A 24,768-nucleotide genomic window follows, 5' to 3' on the forward strand; every position below is an offset into this window, starting at 1 on the left:
GGTCGAGATGGCTACAAGTGAGCTGATGGCGGCGTGTGACGCTGCTTATGGACTACTGTTTTGACACATTATGTAGAGTTTAATGTTGCGAGCGTGTGGATATAACTCGGTACATATAAGTTGGACCTTAGAAACGGCAGGAATTTTTGAAGTTTCAGGCATTTGGATATAAAATTTAGATAAATCCGACCGTTGGATCGTAGTGATTTTTCCTTAAGTTGTTCGAATTATCGAGGTGATGAAACGCTTGAAGTTTGAGCCAATTCTGATGTGAGTTTGGATTTTTTGGATTTCTGATGAATTATTAAATTAGGTTTCATTTGAATTCGTTTTAGGTAAATATTAGTGTATTTTCAACGGGAGTGTTGGATTCGAGCATTCATTTTGATTGACAATTTCTTTGAATTTCATTGTGCATATGATTTATGATTTCCGATTTACAATTCGTCATTGCTTTTTAATTAATTTATGAATTTCCAATAAATATCTCGGATATGGGCGTGTGTGTGATTTAGGATAAATGCATTGGATTGAATTTCAATTATGGTTTATGGATCTTTGGTTTATTGTCAGATTATAGATTTTATGATCATGATTGAGTTATTATTATATTTGTGAGTTTAATAATTATTTTGATTGGATGTGTGATGTTGTTAGAGGCAGTAGGAGAGAGGGGATGTACTACTGGTAGCCATGGTTGGAGATGAGGCATTATGAGAGAGGGGATGCACTGGTGGCCAATATTATTATTGTGGCACTAGGAGAGAGTGGATGAACTGGTGGCCGATACTATTATTGTGGTACCAGGAGAGAGGGGATGAACTGGTGGCCGATACTATTATTGTGGCACCAGGAGAAATGTGATGAAGTAGTGGCCTGTATGATTGTACATACATGAGCATTGCCAAGCATGCATAATTAGCTAAAGATTAAAGTTGGCTTCAGGCCTGAGTACTATGTCAATAATGCCTTCAGACGACACATTTCAGACGACAGAATTTTTGTTTTCTGTCGTCTGAATCTTTTAAACTTCTTTAGACGACATATAAATTAATTCTGTAGTCTGAATAGCATGAGAATCCATACTATTTCAGTTTTTTCATCTTTTTAGTAAGTTAGAAAATTAAGACTACAGATATCTGTCGTCTGAAAGAACTGATAAATTCGCATGAAAAAGTGGAAAGTTAGGACAACATTCATATGTCGTCTGAGTAAACGGGAGACAAGTGGAAAATTAAGACGACAGATATCTGTCGTCTGAAAGAATTGATAAATTCGCATGAAAAAGTGGAAAGTTAGGACAACATTCATATGTCGTTTGAGTACATGGGAAATAAACCCTAATTAATCTATAGTATTCCCTCCCTTCACTATAAGAAATCTAGGCTTTTACTGCCTAAAATTTACGGCGTGCTCTTTAAAAGACTCCCCTTGCGTGCCGTAAATAAGGGAATGCAATTATAGGGTGCGCCACAAATTTTGAGATCCCGCTCACATTTTTTCGCTAAATTCTAATCTCCCACCCAATCTCTTACTAAAAAATTTTCACACCAGACCAAACAAACGCCATACTCTCTATCAGCTATCCCTTCCTCTCTCATATCTCTCCCCCTTCTTCTCTTAATCCTCGTTCAAACTAATCCAATCATCCAGTTGTCTGGGTGAATGCCTCTCTCTCTCCCAAACTAAATCAGATCTAACAATGAATCGACAAGAAAATCTGATTTTGCTTTTGGCAATGAGACGATATTGGTTCAACACCAGAAATCTAAGCACTTTAAGTGCCATGTCTGCCACAAGAAGCTTTCTACAGTTGGAGGTATGGCCATTCATGTCCTCCAGGTCCACAAAGAGAACGTCACCAAGTATTGCCTTCTATACCCTTCTTCTTTCTGTTATCGATCTAAACCCTAATTTTGACTTTATTGGCTTGCTGATTTTGGTGTATGAAACTACTGGATTTAAATCATCATCATCATCCTCTCGAATTTTCATTCCCACACTGAAAATGCAATACCCAAATCTCATCCCTTATTTATATTATCATTATTATTACGTATTAATATTCATCGTTCCTCTACGACTTCGTCTCTCTCTCTCTCTCTCTCTCTCTCAATTCTCAAAACACAGAATCTCAGAGGACCCAAAAGAGAGAGTAGCACAGACCGCAAATCAACAAATTGCTTCAGGTGATTGACCCCTTTCTCTGTTTCTCTCAATTTAATTCATTGGGTTTCTGGGTGTTCTTCTTCTTATTGTTTTAATTGCGTTGAATGGTTTGATTTGAATTTTGAAACCCACTACGGATTTGTTTTCAAGTCGTGCTCTTTTGTTGTTTTGGTGATTCTCTGTATTGTACTGGTATTTGGAGATTTGAATTTTGAAACCCACTATGGGTTGGTTGTATATGTTGTGTTTCTGCATGCCCCACTTCGATTATTTTTGAAATCTTCATAGTACTCATCTTGTGCCAAAACATGTAATAACAGTGTGTATTTGGAAGTATTTGTTTTCGAAATTTGTACTTGGGTTAATTAACCGGCATTGTGTGTTCAGTTGAGGACGAAGAGAGCATCTCAGATTGTGATTTCTAATCATTAATTCAGGTATGGCCATATGATTTTGGTAAATTTGATTGGGTTTTTATCTCAAAAGTGAACCGGGTCTATCTAAAATTTAGGATTTATAGCTGGGTATTTGGTTATCTAAGATGGGTGTCTGCTTGTTATGTAATATCTGAAGCTTTTGGTTTAATTGAATGTATTGAATTGGTTTGATAGATGCGACGGAATTTCTAAACTTGGTGGATGACTCGGTTCAAGCAGATCAAAGTCTTATGCACGATTTTGATGAGTTTCTGAAGCACTATGACAAGGTAGATGCATTGGTTTCTCTGAATTTTGGACTAGGAGTAGGACTGTACGTGAGCTATTACTTGCTATGACCAGGTTTTCTAGACGCATCTGTTACTCACTTGGTGGGCTAGTAATGGTTTGTGTTGTATGTTTCTGTTAAACGTTGCTCTATCTGCATGTTCTTTTTGTCGAGAACTCAGCAATTTATATTCAATGAGAATACTTTGAGAAAGTAGTTTCTGAGTTCACTATGTTGGAATTGGAAAAAAAAAAAGGTATGATGAGGTAGATATATATTAGTACATTGTGCATGTGTTGGATATCAATGCAGTGTGTGCTGGGATTAGTGAGTCACGATTAGGTGATTCCCATATCATTGATACCACTTATGGCTATTGTTTAATATGGTGTATTAGCTAATATGTTCATTGTTTTCACCCAAAAGAAAATGTATTGACCATGTTATGTATATAATTTTTTTATTGCTAGGTTTCATAACGTTGAGGCCAATTCAAAGTAAAGGAAAATGATTAAAGATGTTTGGATTTCATTTTACCAATATTTTTGTTTAACCTTGCCAAAAACTCTAAGCTCTAATAGTAACTCAACCCAAAAATTTGTCAGCGCAGCTTTACTCCACTGCTTCCTCAATCTGTTGAGGATTCTAAAGACAACAATAAAGACTAGCAACTTGCTGTTTGATTCTTTGTACGTACTATACCACTGTGATTCTAGCTTCTGTTCTGCAATCTTTGGCTTTATTTCTTAGCTTTTTCTGTGGTTGTGGCGTGACAAGGATTCCTCTTATTTTGAGACAGTTACAGATTTCTGAACTTAAAGTCTTTCAGCACCACAAAATCAATAGTTTTTTTTATTAATAACGTGGTTCTTCTTTGTACTTTGGTTTAGACTGAAGATGAACCTGAAATGTGTAGTGGTTTTCAAGAGGAAACATTAGCTAAATGCTTTTTAAATCCATTTTCTGCTTCTCCTGTAATTCTGATTTTTTTTTCCTTTCATGTTAGTAGGTTATTTGTTTGGAACAAATAAACACTACAGACTGAAAGCACACTGGAAGATCACATCACTACTACAAAAAGGTCATCAGACGACGGTGAATTTCTGTTGTGTGATGACCAAGCTCACCGTGGTCTAAACGCGTGTTGTGTGATTGAAACATCAGACAACGGTGAAATCACCGTTGTGTGATAGAACTTTGCTCAACAGAATACTAGTTTCCGTTGTGTGAATTATGCGCAGGCATGTGCCTGGCATGGCATGCGCGGGGATGCCACGGCACAGTCAGACAACAGAAAAGGAAATTTGCCGTTGTTTGAGATTCATAACACACAATAGATATAACTCATTTTTTGTTGTGTGAGATTCATAACACACAACGGATATAACTCATTCTTTGTTGTCTGAGACTAATAACAGACAACGGGTATAACTCATTCTTTGTTGTCTGAGACTAATAACACACATGGTTTTGTCTTGTGTTGTATGAATGAAACTTGGACAACAAGAAGAATATCCATATAAACGTTTTCCTGAAATAATGCTCAATATATGACCATAGAAACAGTACTACAATCCTTATAATTCAAGCTAGAGACAACAGAGATTGAGTCTGTACTTGTAAAATGTTCTAGCTAGGAAGACCTAAACTACATAGATTACTCCTGCTTTCCTTTAATGCACCTTCATTTGTTCTTGCAGAAGCTCTCTTGTAGGCAAAGATGATAAGCAGTCTTTTGATCTCTTAAGCCATTGATCCTACACATGATGGACAAGGACCCTGCAGAAGCTCTAGTATTGACTCCATTTCTGCTCATCCAATGACCTTACCCTTTGAACACATTCAAGACTCTGGCCGATTGAAACATTCTTCAACAAGTCCTAAATCCTCTGCCCACAGTGCCATTCTGTACCCATATATCTGCAAGTCTGCAACCATGCAGATTATAATAAATTTTTACATTAGCTTCTTGTGGCCATGCATTCAAAATGATCAAGATATGCCAATAAGAAATTAATACGCCAACAGCAACCTCATCAAGTAGGCTCCGGACAGAATTTGAATAACAATGGGAAAAGAAATATGTACCTGTGCAATTAGGAAAAAGCAAGAGGAGTTAACCTTTCGATATCAGCTCCCACAAAGTGAAGATTTGTATGTACATTCTCATAACCGCAGTCAATATGAACAACACCGCTGATCTCAGTAGTACCTTCGGCAGCCAATGAACTAATATCGATGACATTCCATCTCTAAGATTAATTGCAGCAAGACAGGAAATGGACAAGACTGAACAGCAGAACAAAAAGTCTTTAGCATGCACCATCGAATATTAGTTCCAATTGAAAATAAAAAAGAAGAAGATAAAACAAAAACAGAAACCAAAACCATAACAAAATCAGAGTCATAAGAGGGACCCTGTAGACCAAGAATACAGAGGACTAGAAAGCAGTGCCTTGCTCATTGTACTCTTTTAATACTATCAAAAAATGTTTCTAGGAGAAAAGCTGGATGCAGTAAAAATAAGTTAGTACAAGAAATTTTCCATCACAATATGCCAATGCAGAAATTGTGTTTGATTTAGTACTCCTCCCACTATTCATATACCATGTAAATAGTTGGTACCAATACAAGTTCCCAGAAATTTTATTTCATTTACTCCTCCCACCATTCATATACCATGTAAATAGTTGGTAGCAATACAAGTTGGTTACCAAAGTTTAATTTTGAATAACAAGTGTTACTAATAAAGAAAACAGGTGAATCATATAGAATAACAGATTCACTAACACACCAGAACTGATAACTGTTTCATAAAGAAAACAGGTGAATTATATGTTTTTAATTCATTTTACATAGCCAGTCTGATGCCTAAGCGACAGAGCTTTATTAGTACTAATAAAACGTAAACCACATGCATATAATGTGAGAGCTTACCCTACATGTGAGAGCTCCCTCATAATGATTTGGTTATTCATTCCCATAACTGCCATACAAGCCATACCAGATCTGAATTTAGAAAGGTTATTAAACATATCAACTACACTAGAAGGCATGTTCTATTAATACCTATCAACTATTAATCTTCTTCCCTCACATTCACTTATTTCAAGTCCACGCATGTAAATGAAGAGAACAACCAAAAGACTCAAAATTCAAATTGTCAAGTAGCAACCAAACAATTTGATTGCTACTTGACAAATTGTCAAGTAGCAACCAAAGACTCACTTATTCAAGTTGCAACTTAGGAACCACCTCGTCATAAGCCTAAGCCTAGAACATATGATCTCTATCCCATAAAGCACCCATCTTAGAGACATCAAATGTTTTTTTGCAAACCTACTATACCCCCTAAAATAGGTCTCACTTACTTTCATTGCAGCAAGTGTTTGTGATTGAAAGCAACCAGCCTTGGGGACTGCATAGCACTTTGAAATGTGCGTGCCAATGCTACTTATTCTTACTTAAGAAACACCCAAACATTCTGACAACAATACTATCCTGAGCCGGAAAAAGAAGGAAAAGAAGACAAATACTGCTTTTATGTCTTTGACAACTAGTACATGCAGTTCTTGAAGGTATTGTTCTAGACAATGCCAAATGAGTACAAGCAAAGTGAAAGTACAATTTAAAACCACAATATTACCCCCAGACACCATATGGAAGAAACTACTTGTATGTACATATTTGGGAGCTCACCTCTTTCAGGGAAGGGATGAGCAGCATTGATAATGCTGCAGATGATGACATTACTTTTTCACTTTCTTCATCATCACTTGCTTGAGATGATCTTGAAGATGCTTTTGGTGCGTCAAAGTAGTCATCAGATTGTCTGAGGTGAAGAGAGTTCCTCTATAAATTAGAAGTTCTCAACCCTATTTCATAAGTGTATACATGTGTGGGTGCCAGTGTGGGTAGAGCTAGAGTTCTTGGAAAGAAGTTTCCCAGAAAATGTACCTGGTAGAATCAGAGCTATTTGTCATCCGCCCTATTCTGCTATCTTGCGAATCATAGTTGACCTTCGTCAGCCCAGACTTTTCTCTAGCATTTCCTTTCCTCCCTTGAATTGCTGCCTTTGCCTGCATAAACATTGTCAACCAAAAATTCAGCTTCAATAGGTAAACATTTTGAAAGACGCCAAAAGAACTTCAGGATTCAGTTTTTTTTTTTTTCTTTTCCAACCTAAATTAGATTTTTAACAAAAATATTGTTGTTATTGGCTTGACTTGATAGGTAGACAAAATGTTGTCTCCCATGTGTGATAGCTGCATGTGCTGCTTAATATCATAATTATAGGCATGTATATGTGCTTTTGAAGTGGGCAGCCGAAAGAGTTGAAAGCATGTGAACTAGATGCATGTGCTAGTATTAATTATACATATGCAGACAAGAGAATTATGGAACATGGCAGCCAAAAGTAGAGAGTGAGAAAAAGAAGTCCAAAAGAAACAAAAGTAGAATGAATATGTTTCTTGATAAGTGGCAGCCATTGGAACGGAAGGGAATCCTAGGATTAATTATAGACATATAATTAATCATTGCAGCTGGATGAAGTTGTAGAAGGGAAGACACAGAGAGCAACGTGAAACAGAGAGAGCAGAAGGGAGAAACATAATTGATAGCCATCCTTGAATACTCTGTCTTTCCTCTCTTTTTGGAGACTTAGCAATTCCATAGTTGAAGCTTCTTAAGCTTAGTTGTTGGTGTTGCTATGTATTGTATATGAGAAGTAAGAATTCTTCTTCTTCTCTATTTGAATCAAAGGAGAGTTAATAGGTTTGGGTGTATGAGGGATTTGGGTAGAGAGAGTTGTTCATAAACTCTTGTTGTATGTTTCTCCAAATTGATCATAGTGGAATATCTTGCCGGCTCCGAAAGTGGATGTAGCTCAATCACACTGATTGAGTGAACCACTATAAATCTTTGTGTTCTTTGTGGTTTGTTTATTAGTTGTTTTTGCTTTGTTTGTTACTGTTGAATTCATATCAATACCTTGTTTGTTACGCTTTCGCACAACAAACTGGTATCAGAGCTTCAGTTCTGAATTTGGGAGTTGAGTATTGATTGGATTCAATGACGAAAAATTCGAGTTCGGGTTCATCGTCGACTACTAGGCCATCAATTGGCAATGCCAAATTTGAAGTTGAGAAGTTCGATGGAACAAACAATTTTGGCATGTGGCAGTGTGAGATGATGGATGTCTTGTGTCAACAAGAATTGGATATAGCTCTTGAAGACAAACCAGAAGATATGAGTGAGAAGGAGTGGAAGCAGATTAATAAGTGGGCTTGTGGTTCTATTAGATTGTGTCTTGCAAAGGATATGAAGTTCTTTATCATGAAGGAAACTTCGGCAAAAGAGCTGTGGAAGAAATTGGAAGACCAATACATGATCAAGAGTGCTGAAAACCGGTTTCACCTGAAGAGGCGGCTTTTCCGATTCAATTATCGGCAAGGTATTTCTATGTCTGAACACATCAGTGATTTCAATAAGATACTTGCAGATTTGGCTAATTTAGATGTGCAAATTAGTGATGAGGATAAGGCTTTGTGTTTGCTAAATTCTCTCCCTGACGAGTATGAGCATTTGATTACAACTTTGTTGCATGGAAAAGAATTTGTGAAATTTGATGATGTGTGTAATTCATTGATAAATAATGAGTGTCGAAAGAAGGAGAAGCAATTGCAGAAAGTGACAGGTGAAGCACTTGTAGTAAGAGGAAGATCTGGAGATAGAAAGTTTGGTGGAAAAAGAGGTAATTCTCGTTCCAAGTCAAGAGGCAAATTTCCTGCAAAAGATGAGTGTGCCTTTTGTCGCCAAAAGGGGCATTGGAAGAAAGATTGTCCCAAGTTGAAGACTAGAGACAAGAAGGGTTCTGAAGTGAATGTTGCAAAATCTGAAGATGATGAAGATTTTGGTTTTGCATTGAGTTGTTCATCTACCTTTGATGATGTTAAAGAGGATGAGATTGATTTTGCTTTGGCAAGCTCATCTGCACTTGATTATTCTGAGAAATGGATTTTGGATTCGGGTTGTACACACCACATGTGTCCTAACAAGGAATGGTTCTCTACTTTAAGAGAACTAAATGGTGGAGTAGTTTTGATGGGAGATGATAGTCCTTGCAGAACTAGAGGGATTGGTACAATTCGTCTCAAAATGCATGATGGGGTTGTTAGAGAATTGACAGATGTTCGGTATGTTCCGAACTTGAAGAAAAATCTTATCTCTTTGGGAACTTTAGAATCAAAGGGTCTTACAGTTACATTGAAGAATGGAGTTGCCAGAGTTGTGTCAGGTTCACTTGTGATGATGAGAGGTACTAGAGATAGAAACTTGTATTTTCTACAAGGGAGTACAGTGACAAGTGAAACAGCAATTTCTGAGACTACAGATGATGCAGATACTACCAGATTATGGCATATGCGTCTTGGACATGCTGGTGAGAAAGCAATGCAGGGATTAGTGAAGCAAGGTTTGTTGAAGGGTGCAAAGACTTGCAAATTAGAATTTTGTGAACATTGTGTATTGGGAAAGCAGACTAGAGTGAAGTTTGGTACTGCAGTTCATCAGACTAAAGGTGCTCTAGACTATGTTCACACAGATGTGTGGGGACCTACCAAAACTGCATCTTTGGGAGGTAAACACTACTATGTCTCTTTTGTTGATGACTTCTCTAGAAGAGTATGGGTGTACACCATGAAGCATAAAGATGAAGTCTTAGATATATTTGTGAAGTGGAAGAAGATGATTGAGACTCAGACAGGTCGAAAACTTAAGAGGCTCAGATCAGATAATGGTAGTGAATACAAGTCCGATCCATTCTTGAAGTTATGTCAAGATGAGGGCATTGTGAGACACTTCACAGTTAGAGAGACACCACAACAGAATGGGGTAGCAGAGCGCATGAATCGTACTTTACTGGAGAAAGTTCGATGTATGTTGTCTAATGCTGGATTAGGCAAAGAGTTTTGGGCTGAGGCAGTTACATATGCAGGCCATCTCATCAACAGGTTGCCTACTGCTGCAAATGAGGGTAAAACGCCCATGGAGGTATGGTCTGGAAAACCTGCTACTGATTATCATTACTTACATATTTTTGGTTGTCCTGCTTATTTTCATGTCAGGGAAAGCAAGCTTGATCCGAGAGCCAAGAAGGCTATTTTCTTGGGATTTAATGATGGTGTGAAGGGATTTAGGCTTTGGTGTCAAGATGTGAGGAAAGTTATTGTAAGCAGAGATGTGACATTCGATGAGGCTGTTATGGTTAATCAGAGTGAACAGACTGATCCTCAAAAACAGGAGATGACCATAGAGAGTTTGAAGCAGGTGGAGTTTAAAGAAAAAGTTGATGAAACTCCAATTGATCCAGGTAGTCCCACAGTTGAGCCAGATGATTCAACAAATGAAGATTTAAGTATTGAAGTAGACGCTCAAGCTCAAGAGTCTCCATAGCAACATGGACCTATTGCACTTACAAAAGGAAAAAGAAATGCTCCAAAGCCAGCTTGGCTAAATGATATGGTAACTTATGCACTTCCAATTACTGAAGAAGAAATTCCTTCTACCTATGAAGAAGCTGTGATAAATGCGGATAGTGTAGAGTGGGAAAAAGCAATGGATGAAGAGATGAAGTCTCTTCACAAGAACAAGACTTGGGAGTTGGTTCAGTTACCACATGGGAAGAGAGCAATTGGCTGTAAATGGGTATTTGCTAAAAAGGAAGGATCTCGGTACAAGGCTAGATTGGTAGCTAAAGGCTATGCACAAAAAGAAGGAATAGACTACAATGAGGTATTTTCTCCTGTTGTGAAGCATTCTTCTATTTGTATTCTTTTAGCCTTGGTTGCACAGTTTGATCTTGAGTTAGCACAACTTGATGTCGAAACTGCATTTTTACATGGTGAATTGAAAGAAGAGATCTATATGACTCAACCAGATGGTTTTAAAGTTGCTGGTAAGGAAAAATTGGTTTGCAAACTGCATAAATCATTGTATGGTTTGAAACAGTCCCCAAGACAGTGGTACAAGCGGTTTGATAAATTTATGTTTGGTCAGAAGTACACTAGGAGTCTCTATGATCCATGTGTTTACTTTCGCAAGCTACATTGGGACCTTCATTTATTTGCTCTTATATGTTGATGATATGCTAATTGCATCTAAGAGCAAGGTGGAGATTGAAAAATTAAAATCACAGTTGAGTGGTGAATTTGAAATGAAGGACTTGGGAGAAGCTAAGAAGATTTTGGGCATGGAAATTGAAAGAGATAGATCGAAAGGCAAGGTTTGTTTGTCACAAAAACAATATTTGAAGAAGGTACTACAACGGTTTGGCATGGTTGATGAATCTAAACCTGTAAGTACACCTCTTGCCTCTCATTTCAAGCTTAAATCTTCTATGTCTCCTAGCACTGATGATGATATGCAATATATGGCTAAAATTCCTTATGCTAGTGCTGTTGGTAGCTTGATGTACTGTATGGTGTGTACTAGACCTGACATTTCACAAGCTTTAAGTGTGGTGAGCAGATATATGCATAACCCAGGTAAAAGTCATTGGCAAGCAGTGAAATGGATTCTACGGTATATTCTTGGTACTGTGGATGTTGGAATTGTGTTTAAGTAGGATAAGATGAGTCAGTGTGTTGTTGGATATGTGGACTCTGATTTCGCAGGTGATTTGGATAAGTGCCGATCTACTACAGCTTATGTGTTTACTCTTGCTTGTGGAGCGGTGAGTTGGAAGTCGAACTTGCAATCTACTATTGCTTTGTCGACTACAGAAGCTGAATACATGGCGGTAACAGAGGGTGCAAAAGAAGCAATTTGGCTTCGTGGTTTGCTTGAGGACTTGGGAATAATTCAAGATTATGTGGATCTCTATTGTGATAGTCAGAGTGCTATTCATTTGGCAGAGAACCAGGTTACTCATGCTCGCACTAAACATATCAATGTCAAATTTCACAAGATTCGTCAACTGGTGGAGGATGGTGATATAGAGCTCCTGAAAGTTGGAACTGAAGAAAATCCTGCTGATATGTTGACCAAACCAGTTCCATTGAGCAAGTTCAAGCATTGCTTGAACTTGATTGGTGTTCGTAGCATTTGATCTTCCCTACGGGGATGTCGGAGCGGCAAATTGGTATGTGATATTCTAATTGTGATATTATTGTATCAAGTGAAGCCAAGGTGGAGATTGTTGTTATTGGCTTGACTTGATAGGTAGACAAAATGTTGTCTCCCATGTGTGATAGCTGCATGTGCTGCTTAATATCATAATTATAGGCATGTATATGTGCTTTTGAAGTGGGCAGCCGAAAGAGTTGAAAGCATGTGAACTAGATGCATGTGCTAGTATTAATTATACATATGCAGACAAGAGAATTATGGAACATGGCAGCCAAAAGTAGAGAGTGAGAAAAAGAAGTCCAAAAGAAACAAAAGTAGAATGAATATGTTTCTTGATAAGTGGCAGCCATTGGAACGGAAGGGGATCCTAGGATTAATTATAGACATATAATTAATCATTGCAGCTGGATGAAGTTGTAGAAGGGAAGACACAGAGAGCAACGTGAAACAGAGAGAGCAGAAGGGAGAAACATAATTGATAGCCATCCTTGAATACTCTGTCTTTCCTCTCTTTTTGGAGACTTAGCAATTCCATAGTTGAAGCTTCTTAAGCTTAGTTGTTGGTGTTGCTATGTATTGTATATGAGAAGTAAGAATTCTTCTTCTTCTCTATTTGAATCAAAGGAGAGTTAATAGGTTTGGGTGTATGAGGGATTTGGGTAGAGAGAGTTGTTCATAAACTCTTGTTTATGTTTCTCCAAATTGATCATAGTGGAATATCTTGCCGGCTCCGAAAGTGGATGTAGCTCAATCACACTGATTGAGTGAACCACTATAAATCTTGGTGTTCTTTGTGGTTTGTTTATTAGTTGTTTTTGCTTTGTTTGTTACTGTTGAATTCATATCAATACCTTGTTTGTTACGCTTCCGCACAACAAATATGACAACCAAGAAAATTACAGATTCAAACCTTGGAGGAGACTGGATGTGGGAAGACAATCAATTTTATAATCAATAAAAGGTATATGGAAAGAAAAAACTTTTCAAATTTGATACTTTATGCATAAAATGTAACCGATGAGTACTTCATATGTTTAAGAATGTACCTTTTATTATTTATTTATTTATTTATTAGAATTAAAACTAGATTGATCTTGCTTGGTGTCAAGGACGTCATATTGTTAGGTACCACCAGCATTTTGCTGATATTCTGACTCACATTGAATTGAATTACATTATAGATAAGAACTTCAATGCTAGGATTGAACTAACTAATATCATAGAGCAAAAACCACCTCTGCAAGATTCATGGCATTGTCTTCAATTGAAGAACTTGAAGTTCTCTCTTGAATTCCCAGCCTCGATCTTGGCGTTCGAGGAGAATCAGAATCATCAAGCTGGCCACGAAAAACAACAGTTCCACTGGAAGAAGCATCTTCATAAGAAGCATATGTGCTGCTGGTCTACAAAGCAAAAGGAGCTTATCTCAGTTCATAAAATTAAGACTTCAATACTTTGTATTCTTTCCTAATAGTACAGATTAGTACCAGAGAGTTTTGATCACGAAACTGAGAAGATGACTGAGATCCTTTGGGTGTTCGTATAACAACAGTTCCAGACCCACTTACAGTCAAATCTTCCTGGAAATACATCATCACATTGGTGTAAACAATTATGAACGCCAACTCGAGTCAAGTAAATGAAATTTCATACAAATTGATACAAGCATAACTGCTAGCTATGCATCTTAGTTAACTTAAAGCCAGTAAAAGCAGAGAGAACTCGAAAGTCAAAAAAACAAGTAACGGCATCAAATAGCTTAAACATGACAAAAATCTATACTACTACTATGTCATTTATTAGATCATTAAACAGTTTAACACTGCAACAGTTATGCTGGTTAAGTTCTACAGAAATGGATACTCTTGACACCCAGATATATGCAAAAAAACAAAACTTCCTAGAGAACTAATTGTACGGCTGCAATACAGCTATTATAGCACACACTGCATCTTCCCTCGGCACGATAAAACTGAGGAATGACTAGGCATGTTTCTACACCAAACCTTCACCAATTATTTAGAAGAGATCAAATCAGTGGATGCAACTTGTATCAAATATGCGCGTGCACACACGCACACGCACACGCACAGAGAGAGAGAGAGAGAGTTACATCTTCATCTTCATGCGAATCATGTTGTGCACTCCCAGGTGACAAATGTCGGTTACTATTCTCGGGGAGCCTTTCAGGTGTAACCTGATTATACCGGCCTTCTGGCTTTCTTTCTCTTGCCTGAGGTGGTTTTACGGCTGCTACACTTCTAATAGTCCCTGTACCCTGTGATCCAATGCTGAAATCCCATCCAGCATTTTTCATGGTCTTACCCTGTTCACTGCAAATTAGAACATGTCAGTAATAATTAAACCAGACAATTAGAAAAAGGCACTAGTAATCAGCGATTTTCTGACCCACCTAGCTCGAACTGTTTCATCTCTTATATTTCTTGTCACCTTCACGGTATCAGACGTCTCCCCTCTAGCCGTAGGACCATTTCTAGTGGTGTCATCATCTTCCTTTATCGGGTACTTTGGACGTTCATAGAGCAGGTATTCTATTCCATATAACTATTTCCATATAATAGCAGCCACCCAGCTTACCTTTACATTTACTAAGAAAAGAAGAAAGAAGATGAATTATAATTAACAAACAAAATCATTGTTCCAAAGCAACTGAACATTAAGCATTGCAGGGGATTTGACATTTCATCAAATTCCCATTGCACAATGTGTACTGTGGCCTACCACTAATTAGCGCTACCAGCAGCACCAGAAGTTAGAAAACCGAGCCTTAAAACAATCAAAACAAGCCAGCATTCGCTGCAAATTGCTACCTCTGCATAACGAATCAAGTTCAAAATTAAGGAACCAAATTTCTGAAAACTCCAACTCATTGAAAACAAGCTCAAGTAAGTAAAACCAAGAAGCAGCTGAAACAAATTGTGTTCATCCATTGATACTTAAATAGATTAGTGACAAAAGAGAAGAAGAGCAGGAACTTCGAATTCCATGTTCTTCTTATGAACCCACAACACAAGTACTCAATTACATTGAAGCAAAACTTTATAATCCAGAAGCTAGAGACCTAAACTACCAGGGCCCTTATTTGTTATCATTCTGTTATAATGAAAGCAAGAAACTTTTGAAATTTTCAGAGAGAACCCCGACGAAAGCAAATACCTTGACATTTTCAGGGAACTCCGCAACCTTGTACGAATCAACTAAGACTCCGTCAACCATATTTCGGAAAACAATGCCTGTAAATCCAAACCACCATGAATATCATTACTTTGCTTCCAGAGAAACCAAAGGAAGAAGAAGAAGAAGTGCAAAGACAGTTAATTTGGGAGAGATGAAGAAGATGAGTGAAATTGTGAAGAAAGAGTAATAATTTGGAATTGACTTATATCCAATTGCTTCTGCACCACTCTGGGTCTCTTCTTAGGGCGGCGGGAGGGCGGTGGCCGAGCATCTGTATGAAATCCTCTTCGATCTCCTTCTTGGAGAGACTGAGAGAGAACTTGGGCCCGTCCTTCTTCTCCAGAGCCTCACTCCCCAACGGCAAGTAATTCACCTTTCTCTCCTCAATTTTCAACCCCTTGCCGCCACCACTGCCAATTGGAGCCTTCCTCGTCCTCAGATTCCACAGCCTCACCGGCTGCGACGATCCCCCCCCTCCTCCGAAACCTCAGCGTCCTTCTCCTCCTCTGCCGCCTCGTCAGTAACAATAGGTGAATTAGGGTTTCATGGAGAAGTGAAGAGCGAGCCCCAATTTCTCACTGAAGACTAAGAACAACTGGGGAATTAGGGTTTCAAGGAGAAGAGTAAACCGGAGTAGAGGATTTGGGTCGGTATATCGGGGAGGAAAGAATAGAAGCGAGGAGCTACACTGAGAGAGAGTCCTAGGCTCAGTATTTTGACAGAAGAGAGAGAAAGAGAGAGGAAATAGTTGGCTTTCGGACTGAGAGAGAGGCTTAGGCTCAGCAGGTTGAGTGGTTCTAGCTCTCTTCTTCTTTTGTTTTTTTTTTTCTTTCTTTCGGACATGATGCAGGAGAGAGAGAATGATAGGAAAAGAAATGATTTGAACTTCAAATATTACTTATGAAGTCGATCCCACAACAGAAACACAACACACTGTCGTAAGAATGTATGACATAAAATCAAAATGTCAAAACATGGAGGGAAATATGCCGCCTGCTGTATTTTAGCTCAAAATGCTGCCACCTATGTTCTCACTTCACACAACCGAAAAGTATAACTTCTGTTGTCTGATTTTTACATCTTGCACAAGGTTTGCCTAGTGGAAGATATCCAAGCAAGCTTCCTCAAAATTTGGTGTCTAGTTTTCAATCACACAACGGACAATGTCAAGCACCGTTGTACTAAGTACCCCAAATTTCAGATTTCAAGAGGCAACCAAGACTCGAGAGTGGAGGGAAATCTGCCGCTAAATTTTTAAGACTCAGACAACGGACAACACTTAATTGTGTTGTGCAATGTAGTTCTGAGAAAAAAGTTATTACTTTGTTAACATTCACACAACGAAACATTATTAATACCGTTGTACAATAGATTTTACTTAAACACACAACGGAAGATTTCCATTCCGTTGTGTGATAAGTGTTGTGTGATTAACTTTTTGTAGTAGTGCATGATGATCGTTACTGATGTTGTGATGCTTCATTTGTGGTTTGATCCCTCCCAAATATATGTGATGCTTTATTTCAGTATAACCACATGTTCATAATGCATGCTATTGTATGTACAACTTCAATTTATGGTGTCCTACCGTCCTCACTATATACCACCAAAGTTTTGATTTCTCTCAGTTTTGGCAGCCATAACATCAACAACTAGAACTTGCCTGGTGGCTCCAAATGATCACAGAACACTAAGCCTAGACGCTTTACAGATTCCATGGCTCATGGTTAGCATCACTTGTCCATAATAAGTTTATGTTTTTGAGATTATGTAAATGAACTAAGGATCAATGCTAAATGCAGTTACATTTTTTCGTTTACATATGTGCTTGCAGGAAATAAAAGATCAAGGCTTTTGAGTAGCAGATGATTAGATACTTGTGTTGAGATGGTTAAGTGGTATATTTGAAATTTACCTGGTCTAGAATCACAACAATACTTTAAGTTTTAATTTGCAGATATATACTGTAATGGTTCCTATATTCACGTGATGCATAATTACATATTCGTTATAGACTCAAAAAGAGTGTCCATCCATGACTTTGTCCTATGAAAAGTTCTATCATATATATATTGTTTCTGTTAGTTGAAGCTGTCTTTGTTCGAGGCATTTAGGCTTGGTATAATCAGTAGTTGAGTAGATAAAAGGTACTTAGATAAGAAATTTCTGTGAATGATATAGTGCATGCTCTGTGCATATAACTTTCATATTTAATTTGCTGCATTTTCTTATTACAGTGGGGAACGAGGTCAAATTTGGTTTACACAGACAAGGATGTTGATGAGATCCGAGCGGAATGGGCTAAGCATGTTTTGAAGTTCCCAGAAAATTAAGTATCAGCCTATATATATGCTTTTGTTTCTGGTAGGTTATGAGCAGTAGTAGTGTTTAGGAACTGCTTTTGTGCATTTTGACAGAACTGATGGAAAGTGTTGAACAAATGCATGCAGTTGCTGTAACTACTCTATGGATGCTACTAGGTTTTTGTCTTAGTTAGATTAGGATCCGTGCAACAATGGCAGTAATTAAAATCAGTTAATGTAAAGGCTAGCATGCTAGCTAGTTTAGTATTATGCTACTGATGGAAATGTATTTTGGTGGGTTAATTTATGCAATGAGGAATTGATCTTATAATTAATCTGCCTTTTTGATGACTACTGTACAGAATGAGGTTTGCTATGGTTCAAATCCAACAAATGCAGGTTTATGATATGTTGTATCACAAATACAGTAACAACAGAAAACTGAAGTTTATTTCACTATCAAACAACAGAGATGCCTTTAACAGAAAACTGAAGTTCAATTCACTATCAAACTACATAATACTTTTATCAGACAACAGAAAATTGAAGTTCAATTCACTATCAAACAACATAAATACTTCTAACAGACAACATAAAACTGAAGTTCAATTGATTATCAACCAACAGAAACGCGAAGTTTTATTTTCTATCAGACAACATAAAACTGAAGTTCAATTGATTATCAAACAACAGAAACGTGAAGTTTTATTTTATATCAGACAACATAAAAACTTAAAACTGTGGTTGGAATACAAGACAGACGACATAAAAATAAAGTCTTACAACTATTTAGACTACAGATGAGCATAATTTACCCAATTATAAGTGATCTACAAACAACAATTAAATGTCGTTAAAAATGCATTCAAACAATAGATTGTCAAACAAGTCTTTATTTTGGTAACTTCAGACAACATATATATGTGTTTTTATTTGTTTTCAGACGACAGAGATTTTATTAAAACTGTAGTTTGTACCTCATTTCAACAACATTAATATGTCGTTGTATGTGATTAATAACTACAGAAAGTTCCAAATCCTTCAAAGTTGGGTTGTTCAGACGACAGAGCCTTACGAAACTTCTATTGTCTGAGTGAGAACAGACGACAGAGGATATCTGTCGTCTGATGCCATAAGAGATGACAGCTGGATAGACTACAGATAATTTGCATATCATATCTGTCGTCTGAAGCTATTATTGGCATAGTGAGGCCACCATCCTGAGCATTAACGCCACCATGGGTGCAACCTCCGGAAACACCACTATGCAGGTTGTCGCCTGGGCTCAGGCTCAGGCCAACATCACCCTTGATGCATCGTCACTCGCTACGTTAATAGCACCTCGCTGAAGCATCAGCAGGTACTAACTAATCCTTATCAGTCTCACATCTGAAAACCAAATGAAAGGCATTCTCCCTTCCACCTATAAAAGGTCCACTCCTCTCTCATTGATTACGCATTAAATACTTACCTAAAGTTATTTTGTCAATATAAATATATTAATTGACTTAGGCATCGTCTGGGTTAACAAGATAGGACTACCGTCAGAATCTTGAACATTAACATTGATATCGTCTGTAGGAACCTTGAGTTAAAGGTCACTCACTCATCATGTGAGATCCTGAATTTTAAAGTTGGTCAAATTTTATTTTTTTTGAGGTTGGAAGTGGAAAGTAGAGATCGTCACGAGTTCGCATCACGTTTAAGTGAATTTTTCAGATTCCCGAACTATTTTTTAACGAATTTTTGAAGTTTAGTTGGACATCAAATTACGTGGTGATGTGGCGCGTTACCAAGGGTCTATAGGCTTGACTTAGAGACCAATTAGCAGCAGCAAAATGTGTCTTGCATGTGCAAGATAAGATTGACATTTGTCAAGTGGTGGCATAAGGTTTTTGTGTGCTTGACAAGTGGCACAAGCTTGTAGCTGTTTCTTTAGGAATTTAACACTTGGCAACTTTTCATTGGTATTCTCTCCCTATAAATAGGAACTCAGCCCCCATATATTTCGTACCAATTTCTAAGAAACATTCTCTCTCTTTAGTTTCTCTCTCTAGCTTTCTCTTTCTAAAACTTCGGTGGATCATAACTTTCGATCCGTATCTCCGATTCAAGATCTGCGAAAGGCTACAGATCCATCTTGATGTCCTCTTTCTATCCATAAAGGTTTGAGTTAGATCTAACGGTTATTTCTAGAAGGCTCCTATTAGGAGGCTCTATTTACAATCGATGTTCTAGGAGGCGATTGGTATTGTCGAGGTGAGTGGGTTTGTGTAATATGTTTCAAATATTCTTATTTTCTACAAAAATGGTGGAAAAGCATGATTTTATCTATTTACAAAATATCTCTATATTTTCAAGTGAAGCATGTCTATTTGCGAAATATGCTGAGTTTATATATATTATTTGCTGGATCCATTGTTTGACTAGTCATAGAACATGAGAACTTCTAGATTGGTTATGCCGAGGTAAGGATCTGTCACACGGTGGTATAGGGCTAGAGAAGGCCATTAGGGTGCCCGTGGTGGACACTAAATTGAAGGATAATCAATAAGAAGAGATGATACGATGTGATGAATTGATGTGAATTGATGTGTATACGATATACTACTTTCTAGCGTGTGTATAATGACATGGCTTTACTAGCCTATTACATGATCTACTCACTGAGCGCATTGTTTTGCTCACCCATCCATCTCTAATACCTTTTGCAGAGAAGTACTTAGGTTTTGACGAGCCGAAGTGGGTTGGACGAGCCTAAAAGGAAGAATTTACTTACATTCTGCTTTGTAACACTCACACCTCTGATTCGGGGTCAAGTGCTTAAAATCCACCGACACCGGATCCAGGGCATGACACATCACTACCATAACAAATGGTAACGAGCAAAGTGTGACCAACCAGCCGGAGCAAATCGCTAACCTCTAACTTGTAAATTCTTCAGCAACCGTAGCGCGTGCACTATTTGGCACCCCGGCTAACATTGACGACCAACACCAGGCTATCACCCTGGAAAACCCCCTAACCCACTCTATAGTGGAAGATCAACCAAGCGGTAGCGACCAAGTGCCAAGCCAGGATCTTGCCGCCAAGTTGGAGCTAGCACCGGCGGACATACATAAGGCCAACAGAGAACTAGAGCATAAACGAAAGGAAAAGACAACAACTCTTAACCAGGGGGCGGGATTATTGGCAAAATTTAACGAGCTAAAAAAGGCGGTAGAGGAAACGCCAACCTAGCACTAAGCGAACACTTGCAAAGCACAGGACCTAAAACAAACGATGGAGCCAGAGTAATCCTAACACCACCAACTCAGGTGGTACACATAGGAGTACCATTAAACCCGCCAGAGTTGGCAGGCCCGGACCAACACCCCCACCACTGCTAATCCATGAGCAAGTTGTTGATTCATACCCACCTGATAACTCCTTTAACGCAAGCCAACCAAGGGAGGCAGTCAACTTGACACCCTTTAGCCAACTGCCAAGCCCAATCATAAATCAAGCCTACCCCAGACCTGTTGATGCTACTACCTTGATCCTTGACAAGGTGCAAGAGTTTAGGACTCTAGTTACCCATGGAAGGAAAGTCTGTGATCACCGGATGATGTGACAAGATAAGTTTCAGAATCCAGGTAAGGGATTTGTGGCCTTTCTATAACACCCCGATTCGCACCTCACCGAATCAACCGCATTACAGTGCCGCGAACCTTAGGATCACAAGCTAGGTGTGATCCTAGAGATACGCAAGGCATTGAAAATAAAGAGTTAGAATAACCAAGTAGTACTTTTTCAAAAATTTATGATATTAGAGTTGAAATGGAAGTGTTACACAAAATCATTTCATCAGCACACCCAGCTCACTCCAGTATTGTCCCGTTTACGTGCACAGTACCTGCATCCAAATCTGTTGTAGAGGTGAGTTTTCGTCCTCGCTACTCAATAGGGCATTCACCTCGGCTAGATTTAAAAACACGTAAAAATGTATATATATATTTCTGGCCAGTATTTGAAAACTACGTACATAGGTAAAAGTAAAGATCAAATCATAAATCATAGGATTAGTTTCAAAAACATATATGCGGGCCCAGAAAACACAAACCTGATGACCGGTCTCTATGCCAACTACACCCTTACCAAGATTAATTTCATGAATGGCAAGGAGTGGCAAGAGTGTCCATTTACGCCGTATCACCTAGAAATGATGTCACACGTCACAAGATGTAAGACACCATACCGTCCATACAGCCCCTCCGGAGGTTTAGGGGATCAAAACTCAAGGTAGTCTCTATGCTCCTCTCACTCTCAGGTCATCACACGATACAGAAAACCATTGAAAACAAGCATGGCAATAAAATATCAAATCCTTCAAATTCATAAAGAAGTAATCATAGCCATGCGATATCATTTATATAAAATTAAAATCATAACCAAGAGAGTCCCGAGTCACCCTACCTGGAATATAGCAACTTTGACTCCATTTGTTTTCTTAGGCCAACACCTCCACCTTTCACATTCCGAGTAATTGGAGTCCCTAAGTTCGAAAATAATTCAAGTGTCATTATAAAATCCCAAACTGTAATGCTTGACAATAATGCCAATCCCATTTAGTTAATTTCTTCCAAGAATGGTTTCCTTTCCTTGATGGGTGTAATCCTTTTTATTTATCTGGACACCCAAAACTATTTTTCTTTCTTTCTAAACAGTTCTTCAGTTCGAACCAAACTCACACTTTAGTGACCAGAGTTCTTAGAATTCTATTTGACAAGAATTTCATATGATCCCAAAATGCAAGGCTCTACACCTCTATGCCATCCATTAACACACAAGGTGTACACGTACTTAGAAATTTTGTCCAGTACCACAATCAAATGATAAACCAAGTGCACTAGAAGCGATACCAAATTAATTAACAATATATACACCAGGTCCCAACTCATAGTTTTCATATATACCACAAACAAACTTATAATTATCCCGCTGGCTTAATGCCTTAACCATTAACTATGCAAAATCACAGGAACTTGTGATAATGACTCTGACAAATTCATTCCTTAGCTTCCAGATAATATCGAACCACGATTACAGGAGCTAAAGCTTTGCAACTTAATTCGAACATCGCAAATTTCATATTTACAGTATCATGACTTCATACCCTTGAAAGAAATTCCAGCTTACCTTACCTAAAATTTTGACCAATTTTGTCTCTTTATTCAGCTGGGTTCTTGGTCCAAGGTACATGCACGTTGTCATTGTTCTTCACAGCTTCAATTCATGTCCAAATGACAGAGCTTCCACCACAACCTTAATCTGACCACTTGCTTCTCCTCAGTCTCCAATCTAGGTAAGCAAAAGTCATCAATACCTCAATCCAATTCCAATTCAAACCAAGCAGAAATCTACAAGTCTCCAACAATTATGGTTGGACGTCTTTTCTAAGCCTAAGGAATTTACCTTCAATGATACATGCTAATAATTATGAAATCCCAGACTTCATTGTAGTTCCATTTCGCCAAGTCCATGCTCTTAGTCTGGAAACAACGTACGAACTATATTCTGAAGCACGTCAACCATTCCATTTACAGAGATAGCTCACTTCATCTCACCAACTCAACCAATTCTGCAGTTCAAGCATAACCAGGCATTATTATACTCTCTAAGATATGAACCAAGGTGGAAAGAAAACTAAAAATGACCCAAATCGCCGCTGCTCACAGTGAACACAGCGGTGGCCGTACATCCCCAAAACACCAACTTTTCCAAATCTTAACCGAAATTGACATGCAGTTACATTTTCTTGTAGAGCTCGACGAGGAGATAAATTTTCGTACCTCAGTTGCTATCGTCGGTGATCGGAGTCGCCGGAGAATGCATCGAAACCGCCGTAGCTTTCGGGATTCGTTTTGCTATCGTGACGATTTGGTTGAGCAAGCCAAATCCACTTTCAGCTTCTCGCCATCGAGTTGAGGATAACGCCATCCATGCGACACCGTGAATCGACCGGAAGGTGGAGATACGGCCGGGTCGCCTTTTCGGGTGATCGGGTTGAAGAAATGGGTTGACTGTATCGAGGTTTCTAGGTTAATCAATCTGGCTTGGGCATTTATATATTCCTCAATCAAATTAAAATCAATGCGCCAGATCAAATGGTGGATAGCGTACGGTCCAGATTGCCCAACGTGATTTTTCTCTTCCTTTTCTTTATTTCTTGAACTTCCAAAATTCATAAGAAATAGCTCGTATCGAAAAAAATTTTAACGAAAATTTCTACAGACTCATCTCGATATGCACTTTAATACCGAGCCTCAAACTGGACATTTCCTCTCAAGAAAATTTCTGAAAAATATGTCCCAAGTATCCTTAACCATTACCAAGATAATAAAATTAATCACAAACAACTCTAATTCAACTTCTTCAAGTTTTACGGGGTCTCACGGTTTCTCGGTTAGTTGTTTTCATATTTTATATAAAATGAGAAATGTTAAGTTATATGGTTTGGTTATGTTCAAATGCAATGCATACTAACCATTTCGTGAGAGATATTGTTGATGATTTGAGAGAGAAGAGTAGCACTGACTTCCTTGGGTTCAATTCCCAAAACCTCAGGAGGGTTAACTACGCAGGTCGTCCAAGTATTTTTATCGAAATGACGGACTTGGTACATGGGTGTAACTAGATAGCGGACGCTTTCTAAAGTGCAATGCATACTAACCATTCCATTCTGTTGGAAAAATATTTTAAAAGTTAGTTGTTTTTAAAGTTAATGATTTAAATACGTTTTCATACTGGTACGGTGCACCTCTAAAGTTAAAAATTTTCTAACCTAACCGGGATGAAGTCCTTATTCAGCAGCGAGGACGAAAGCTCACCCCTTATAACAGTGTGGATGTAGGTGTTGTGCACTTGTAAAGAGATAGTAGCGGATGGAGTCAGGTGTGCGGAAACGAGTTCAATAAACTGTCATAACGGAAACTAGGTTCTAGGTTTAATCTCAATTTTTATTTCTTGAAATTCGTTTTCCGAAACTTGTCGGAAGTTTGTCTTGTGTTAAAATTTTGTTAAACTCTTATTTCTTGATGTTCGTCATTTCTCGAGCAATCCTTCATATCAAGTTCTGGACGAACAAGTTGAATTTAATTATTTAAAAAATTTCACCTAAAAAGTATTTATAATTAAGTTTCTACTGTGCATTTATGAAAAATACTCAATAAACTACCTTGCGATTCTCTAAAATGTAAATCAAATTTTTCGGTTTATGTTTTAG

General features: G+C 38.1%; 1 protein-coding gene and 3 long non-coding RNA genes across 6 annotated transcripts; 2 read left to right on the plus strand and 2 right to left on the minus strand.

The window, feature by feature from the left end:
* The first annotated feature begins 1,483 nt into the window (after nucleotides 1–1,483).
* Nucleotides 1,484–2,927, plus strand: LOC133739654 (uncharacterized). The gene is made up of 4 exons (XR_009860724.1): nucleotides 1,484–1,865; nucleotides 2,131–2,189; nucleotides 2,557–2,606; nucleotides 2,781–2,927. It is a non-coding gene; the product is annotated as an uncharacterized LOC133739654 (long non-coding RNA).
* A 1,467-nt stretch (nucleotides 2,928–4,394) lies between these two features.
* On the minus strand, nucleotides 4,395–15,240 carry LOC133737151 (uncharacterized). Its single transcript, XM_062164766.1, has 9 exons — nucleotides 15,181–15,240; nucleotides 14,417–14,568; nucleotides 14,117–14,336; nucleotides 13,491–13,583; nucleotides 13,239–13,406; nucleotides 6,832–6,953; nucleotides 6,574–6,706; nucleotides 5,812–5,860; nucleotides 4,395–5,163 (listed from the first exon to the last, which is right to left on the minus strand). Exons 1-8 carry the CDS (start codon nucleotides 15,238–15,240, stop codon nucleotides 5,849–5,851), a joined length of 960 nt encoding a protein of 319 aa, XP_062020750.1. The 3' UTR covers nucleotides 4,395–5,163; nucleotides 5,812–5,848.
* Nucleotides 15,241–16,650: 1,410 nt separating this feature from the next.
* Nucleotides 16,651–17,833, plus strand: LOC133739655 (uncharacterized). 3 transcript variants are annotated; one of them, XR_009860725.1, is made up of 4 exons: nucleotides 16,651–16,758; nucleotides 16,839–16,927; nucleotides 17,036–17,099; nucleotides 17,439–17,833. It is a non-coding gene; the product is annotated as an uncharacterized LOC133739655 (long non-coding RNA). The 3 variants fall into 3 exon arrangements; XR_009860726.1 differs by having other exon boundaries at nucleotides 16,653–16,689; XR_009860727.1 differs by having other exon boundaries at nucleotides 16,660–16,689; nucleotides 16,830–16,927.
* Nucleotides 17,834–22,440: 4,607 nt separating this feature from the next.
* On the minus strand, nucleotides 22,441–23,561 carry LOC133736102 (uncharacterized). Its single transcript, XR_009859419.1, has 3 exons — nucleotides 23,336–23,561; nucleotides 22,959–23,124; nucleotides 22,441–22,844 (listed from the first exon to the last, which is right to left on the minus strand). It is a non-coding gene; the product is annotated as an uncharacterized LOC133736102 (long non-coding RNA).
* Nucleotides 23,562–24,768: the final 1,207 nt, after the last annotated feature.

Source organism: Rosa rugosa, chromosome 3 (assembly GCF_958449725.1).
Source record: "Rosa rugosa chromosome 3, drRosRugo1.1, whole genome shotgun sequence".
Taxonomy (NCBI): domain Eukaryota; kingdom Viridiplantae; phylum Streptophyta; class Magnoliopsida; order Rosales; family Rosaceae; genus Rosa; species Rosa rugosa.

What these genes read in the sequence shown, in the direction of transcription:
- LOC133737151 (XM_062164766.1), bottom strand. Translation starts at nt 15,240, where the DNA reads ATGGTTGACGGAGTCTTAGTTGATTCGTACAAGGTTGCGGAGTTCCCT. An exon ending in GATGAAACAGTTCGAGCTAG is followed by an intron (nt 14,337 to 14,416) that starts GTGGGTCAGAAA and finishes TCTAATTTGCAG; the next exon opens with TGAACAGGGTAAGACCATGA. An exon ending in AATAGCTCTGATTCTACCAG is followed by an intron (nt 6,707 to 6,831) that starts GTACATTTTCTG and finishes TCTTCACCTCAG; the next exon opens with ACAATCTGATGACTACTTTG.